This window comes from Eucyclogobius newberryi, unplaced genomic scaffold (genome assembly GCF_026437365.1).
Source record: "Eucyclogobius newberryi isolate DKJ021-1_F unplaced genomic scaffold, fEucNew1.0.hap1 SCAF_6, whole genome shotgun sequence".
Classification (NCBI taxonomy): Eukaryota; Metazoa; Chordata; class Actinopteri; order Gobiiformes; family Gobiidae; genus Eucyclogobius; species Eucyclogobius newberryi.
The window spans coordinates 11,972,824-11,979,474 of record NW_027316278.1 but is presented as its reverse complement, the minus strand read 5'-3'; the positions used below and the strand labels follow the sequence as shown (position 1 = coordinate 11,979,474).

Sequence of the window (6,651 nt, the reverse complement as noted above, 5' to 3'; positions counted from 1 at the left end):
TATTACCCCCAGATTTCTAAATTGATTTATAGGTTTTAGAGCGAGACTCTGGAGGTGTTAAGAAGTTGAAGTAGAAGTACTTTTCAGGGAATTTGAATATACATTTAAAAAGATGTATCAGAGAGGACTTTTCTTTTAAGTAAAATGGTATTTGAGACAGGAATTGATGTAAGTTACAAAATGACAGTTACCGTACATAGACAGTAGTTTGTTTATTCCATGTCTAAGGAGTAATAAGCTCTGCAGCTGGTAATGAAAGCAGTAGAGTGAATCTCAGTGTGACTCCAATCACCGGACCTTCCCATGATCGACCCCCTCCCTTTCGCTCTGTTCTCTTTCTCTCTCTCTCTCTCTCCTCTCTCTTCTTTATTCCACTTTTTTGAGAGCAGATAGACGATCCCCAAAAACACTTCATGACGAGTAATGTGATCTACATTATCAAAACTTTGGGGGAAAACACATCTCCTGGCGCTGCATAAGGTAAGAATGGTTATTGTGGCTGGGTCGTTCCTTTGTTTGAGTGGAGAAATAAATTGCCAGGAGATAGTTTTGAAAAGTCATTTTTCATAAACAATATGTATAACCATCTATACAAACAGCCGCCTGCGTTAAATGTTTTAACGTCTTGCAGTTTATGGTTTATTTAATGTGCCCTAAATTCAGCCTGTTCTAGCCCTGATGTGGATGGACCTCGGTTTAGTCTAGGGTTTAGTCCTGCTTTAGTCCCAATAGAAAACTGGTGGCGTGGCAGCAAAATGTGGGGGCGTAATTACTACATTTTGTCATAGACTCCCATAACCCTAACTGCTTGAACTAACACATCCCTCATTATACTTGGTATCTGGTTGGACAGTAAGCTATCTTTCCAAACACACATTTCTTTATCGAATTAAAGCCTGTTTTTCGTATAATTACAGGAAACTTCAGTCTATAATTCTTGCTGTACTGGATTACGGTGACATTTAAGACCTGCAAATAGCACTTCTTATCGTTACTATACTGTGATATATTCAGAAATATTTACACAACTAAATTGTCAAAACTTCTACACTATCTCCCTTCTCTGGTCTAATCCTTCTCATTACCACACGGCCCAAGAAAGACTGACCTTAGTAAAAACAAATTCATGCTGAACAAGGGAAAACTGGCTTTAGATGATGTGCTGTTCGTTTACGGAGAACTCAACTGAACCTAAACACTGAAAAGAAATAACATGAGTCACTAGATTCTGAAATAGGCTGAAAAAATAATAAAATAAATACTTCACAGTTGCCGCAAATGCAGAAAAATAACTTTAATGTTAGCAAAGACAGCCAGGAGGTTCAAGGGTTCAATAAACTGATTGAGTGATAGAATTAACACTTCATTTTTTTAATATATTCTTTTTACTGTCCTCTTTGCCTCTGACCCCATACTATCTTAGACTCCACCCGACAACAACATGAATGATGGAATAATAATCTCTACTTAACTGATAAAGGATAAAAGATTACAGAAGGTCCAGCCATTTAACCAAAACTCAAATAGTGTAACATGCATTTCATTTCTCATTACACTTCAGACAAAACTACGCCCACTCATATATTTTTCATCCTTTGTGCCCGGGACAGGAGTGGTCGCCTCTGACGCGTACATCAGTCTCCATTATTAATTTATACAGTCCCGATTCTGTCAGGCTTTCTACTCAGTCAAGTGGAAGAGGGTCAGCCTGCACCGGCACACCGCACTTCAAATGACCAAAGAAATCCAGGGCAGTAATGCGAAAGTAACTTACATTTGTGAAAAGTGTCTAGCAAGCTGATATTGTTTCTTTGTCAACCACAATGTCATTAATTATAAAAACTGCTTCTACAATGTAAGGGTTTGTGTCTCTTGTCGCACACCATAGTCCTGTTTTAATCTCCTGTGTTAGTCCTGCTCCAAATGGTCTGTCCTGATCAATGGTCCTGATTTAGATCTAGATTAGATTTACTTCTGAACTGATTTATAATGCATATGACAGGTCGGATTATATATTTCACAAAGACACAGTGAACATGATTTCATTCAAGTTGTTACTCAAATGTTGCCCATTTCTCAACAGTTTGATAACTTGGAAGTGAAGTTTATAATGTTACTTCCTGGTTGAACCCTGACCCTGACTCTGACCCTAACCCTAAGCGAACAGCATCAGATGTGACATAGATAGAGATCATTTCATACCTAGCAATCATATCGAAAATATGGGCCAAAATCTAAATTACACAGTAGTTTTAATCAAAAAATATTTTTACATGATAACACCTTTATTTTGTTAAATGGTTATTTAAACTGTCAGACAGAAAAGTCTGTTGCATACTGCATTAACATCTCGCTGCTCAGACTCACTTGGCTACAGCCGATGCTACTCGGACCTTTGTCATATCGAAGGATACTTCACATACAAATTAATGGTGACGCCAATCTCCAAACTAGAGTTGGCAATATAAAACTTGTATTTCATGATATTCATGTCATTCATCTGGTCTCCTCACTAGTGACACATGAAACAGGATGTTCAGTGGACACTGCATGCTCACAAGAACCACACAAGATCAGAAAGCTCAACTTAAAGTCAGTTAACCTTTGGGTCAGATGCCAGTTTTATACGCACATTTTCATCTCAAATGATTTTGAAGGACTGCTAATGCTACTTAAAGGCTATAGTAGCAGGAACTTCAAAATGATTACAGGAAGGATCCCTCCCTTTTTCCAACACAAAACATCTGACTGGGATACATTTGACATCCTGCTTTCTAAGAGCTACTGTTCCAGGACCTCTCCTTGTTATTCTTTGGTTTTCAAGATGTTGTGCCCATAGGCTTCATTGACAGGAATGTTGTGTGAAATGGGGGATGAGAGAGAAGGGAGGACATGCAGTAAATAGTTGGAGTCAGGAATCAAACTCACATTGCGTTGTTCTTTGTTTTGTTTTTCAGTCCCACCTCTGGTCACTTAAACACATAAAACATCTCGCTCCATCTCTCCAATAAAATCTCCACCTTTATGAGGTCTTTGAAAACACAGTCTTCTTGTCTCAAAACCATAACAACCAAGAGAGATTTCACAATACTGGAAGTAGATGATTAATTTTTCCTTTTCTTTATATAGTCCTTTATCTAATCCCCATCCTGAGTAGAGTTTGTACTTATCATTTGTTTAGCTGTTGCTATGGCATATGTAGAACAGTAATTAATTGTTGCCAGAACTATCTCTGAGGCTGTTCAAAGACCATCAGTAACTCACCCCAGTTGGCATAAGTCAGTCTTTGTAATTAACATTATGGTTGCTATAGGTAACAGTTATGGAATTAGCTCTACATACATATCACATCTGCTGTTCCTGTACAATCAGCAAGTAATATAATTGAAATCCCTGACTTTCAAAGGACTAATGGCAACCTCGTTCTTTGTTGAGAGCACTTGACTTCCTCCGGGGACCTTCAGTTATTCTCTGCATCTTTGAAGAGTTCTTTTATTTATCCACAACGTGTTCCTAACTATACCGCGTGTGCCACATCTTCTGGAGTTAAAACACTTGGCTTTGAATATTTGAACAGTCTAAATGCAGTGAGTGGTGTCACGGTGTATTACAACTGAGTCAAATAGAAGGAGCGTGACTTTAGTAATGTGCCTGTGTACGTTCTCAACAAGATATCTGTCCAAAAGAAGGTAAGTTACAGATTTTCTCCCTTTCTCTAAAAATGAGTGCACTGAGTTGGATCATGACGCTGCAAAAGGATTTCTGTCGACTATAGATTTGGAGCTTGTGTTTTCTGGAGGGACCGGCTACGAGCACTTTCATCAGATTCTTTTCAGAGTTTCACTTGTTTAGGGTGCTTTTGTTTTAAATACCTTTATGAGGCCAGCTCACTCACTGTTAAAACAAATAATGTCCCACAATCATTCCATGCAGAAAAGAAAAACATAAATTATATTCAAAATGATAAGCCAGATTGATCAGAGTGAGGAGTTCTTAAAACGCAGATTTAATAAGGTTGGTAATTATGAATTTTGTGAGAGGAGGCCTGAGGATTTGGATCTTTACCTTTATGTGTGATTTTGTTGGTTTTTGGTTTTTATTTTTAATTAAATTCTTGGTTTAGCACTAGTTCAGACCTGGTTGGTTCTAGTCTAGTCTTAGTTTAATTCTGAACTGAATGGGCAATTTGGAAAATCAATGCTGGTAAAGCATTTTGGATGTTATTTCTCACAAAAATCTAATCTCTCAGTAGTTATATTATTGTATTGAATCAATTTATTGAAATAGTGTTGGGGACATTTTGTGTGACCCAAAATGTTGTTACAGTAGTGGCGTGTTTTTTCACACACAAGATACTTTACCTTAATTTGAACCATTGTAATGTGTACCTGATTTCAAATTCAAATGTCGATAATTATTCTTTTTTTACCTTGTGTTCTTTGTAAACTATACTATTGACCACTTCATAGTAGAATTTCACCAGATTTCAGCCGATTTTCATTTATGTGTTTACAGCTCTGAAAAATAATGTGCATTTTTTAGCCCTATGCATATGACTAAATAATTGCAAGTCATTACAGAGAAGTGGGCGGAGATAGGGGGTAGGTGAAACAATCAAGCCTTGAATGCTGGTCAAAACAAGATTTCACCCTGGAGAGACTCAGACTCAAAAGCAGAAAAGATGTTTTAGTGAACTTTATTGCAAAGTTTATTTGGCCTCGGTGGAAGGCGTAGCGATCATGGGCACTCCATGATCTGATTGAATTAGATACCTTCCCCCCGGAGCCTGGAGACTGGTGGTGGTAGATATGGAGAGAAGGTAGAGAGGATGATTAGGATGCAGAGGAGGAGGAGGGGAGGTGGTGGGTCGCAGATACGGTTTGAAGCGACCGAGCCATCAGCCTGAGCGCTTAAATGCCACCGCCTGTGCGTTGATTGGGAGCGGGGAGGAGTGACTGAGAGCGTTGATTGGGGATGAGGAGCAGGTGTAGGGGCCATGACAGACGTCCCCTGACCTTTCACCCTCCTTCTTGGCCGGGAAAAACTGCATAACCTCTTTGGGATAAGCGCAGAAACCTGGAAGAGTCCATGGTGAAGTGAGGGATCTGACTCTCACAGACGGACAGGCGGGCGCCCGCTTGAGTGCGATGATGGCGCTGGGGAGAGGGGTCCTTCCATAGAGGCCGACGCAGATTTAAGTTAGGTCTTCCAGGTGAACTTACGCAGGCTTCATTTCTCAAACATGCATGAATCAATCCAAATATTACTGGTGAGGGAGAACCAAACTACAAGGTTCAAGTACATTTTGCATTTTACGTTGATGCCACTGGCTGTCGTTGCTACGGCTGCAACCAGTGACAAATTATGATTAGTCGACAAAAAATGATGATGATTATTATTATAGTTGTTGTTCTCTCTCTTCCAGAATAATCCCAGATGAAGAAGCGATCCAAGGACTGCACCGAGACCCTCCCCTTGTCCTCTCCCACGGGCAGCAGCGGCGTTCAGGTGGACCATGATTTCCAAAAAGTGTCCTTCAAATCTTTCCACGCAAACGGTCATGCTGCGGACCAGAACCCCTCCGACTGTCCTGACATGAAAGTCAAAGACAAGAATACACTCGACGACCACCTCAAGAACACGACATGGGTTTTGGACATGAGCAGTCCGGCAGAAGACAACTCCACAGACCCACCCGAAACTATGACGGAGACTTCTACACTGACTTTTGTGGACGCTCAGATCTTAGAGGAGACTGTCCCGTGCACTGGTGGAGTTTACTTGAAAGAGTTTGTTCTGATTGACGATGAGGATGATGGGGACATGTCTCTGAGGGAGAAGACGGTCACAGATATTTCGGTGATGGACAGCAGAGCAGCTGAACTTGTGTGCGGTCGAATAGTGTCCACCTCCAGCGGGTCCTTGACAGAGTCCAAAGAGGGAACGCCTGTCTCTCCTGAAGCGCCACCTGCTGACCTAACACAGACACTGCATGCAAGGAGGCGCTGCTGTCACTGCACAATATTATGACGTACATTTCACGGACACATTTTATCCCAACGGTCTTTATTTGTAATGGAGTTTGATGTGCACAATTACAGATCATCAAAATAAAACAAGCTCACTGATGTATTTTGAATGAGGTTTTTGTATTGAGTGCATGTTGCTGTGATTGGACCTGTTTGATCTGTATGAAAGACTGTATTGTAAAAGATGCAGGATGTCTGGATAAAGATCAGCAAATGAATAAAATTCAGCAATGATTTTCCAAACTCTAGTGTTTTTGTATAATATAATTTACTTTTAAAGCTGAGTATGTTGTAAAAGCCGTACTTTGTGACAAAAATTAGGCTGCTGCACGCTGTCTGTATATAAAAATAAAGTATTTTATTCCTTGTCAACCCGGAAGTAGGAGCTTAAAGCAGCGCTCTGATTGGCTGCGCTTGCATGATCCACTTCAATTTCACTTCACTGTCATGTGCCTAAGATGAATGCATGTGAATATTAACGCGCTAAAGGGTTTGTAAGAGATGGGAACTATTTTGAGAGATTTAAATACATCTGATACCCCACTATGAAAATTCTCTATGCCCATGACCCATCTTCCAAATATATGTATGTATATATATATATATATATATATATATATAT

At 39.9% G+C, this 6,651-nt stretch overlaps 1 protein-coding gene across 1 annotated transcript; it reads left to right on the top strand.

The window, feature by feature from the left end:
- The first annotated feature begins 365 nt into the window (after nucleotides 1-365).
- Nucleotides 366-6,268, top strand: LOC140347000 (uncharacterized). Its single transcript, XM_072433302.1, has 2 exons — nucleotides 366-480; nucleotides 5,426-6,268. Exon 2 carries the CDS (start codon nucleotides 5,437-5,439, stop codon nucleotides 6,028-6,030), a length of 594 nt encoding a protein of 197 aa, XP_072289403.1. The 5' UTR covers nucleotides 366-480; nucleotides 5,426-5,436; the 3' UTR covers nucleotides 6,031-6,268.
- Nucleotides 6,269-6,651: the final 383 nt, after the last annotated feature.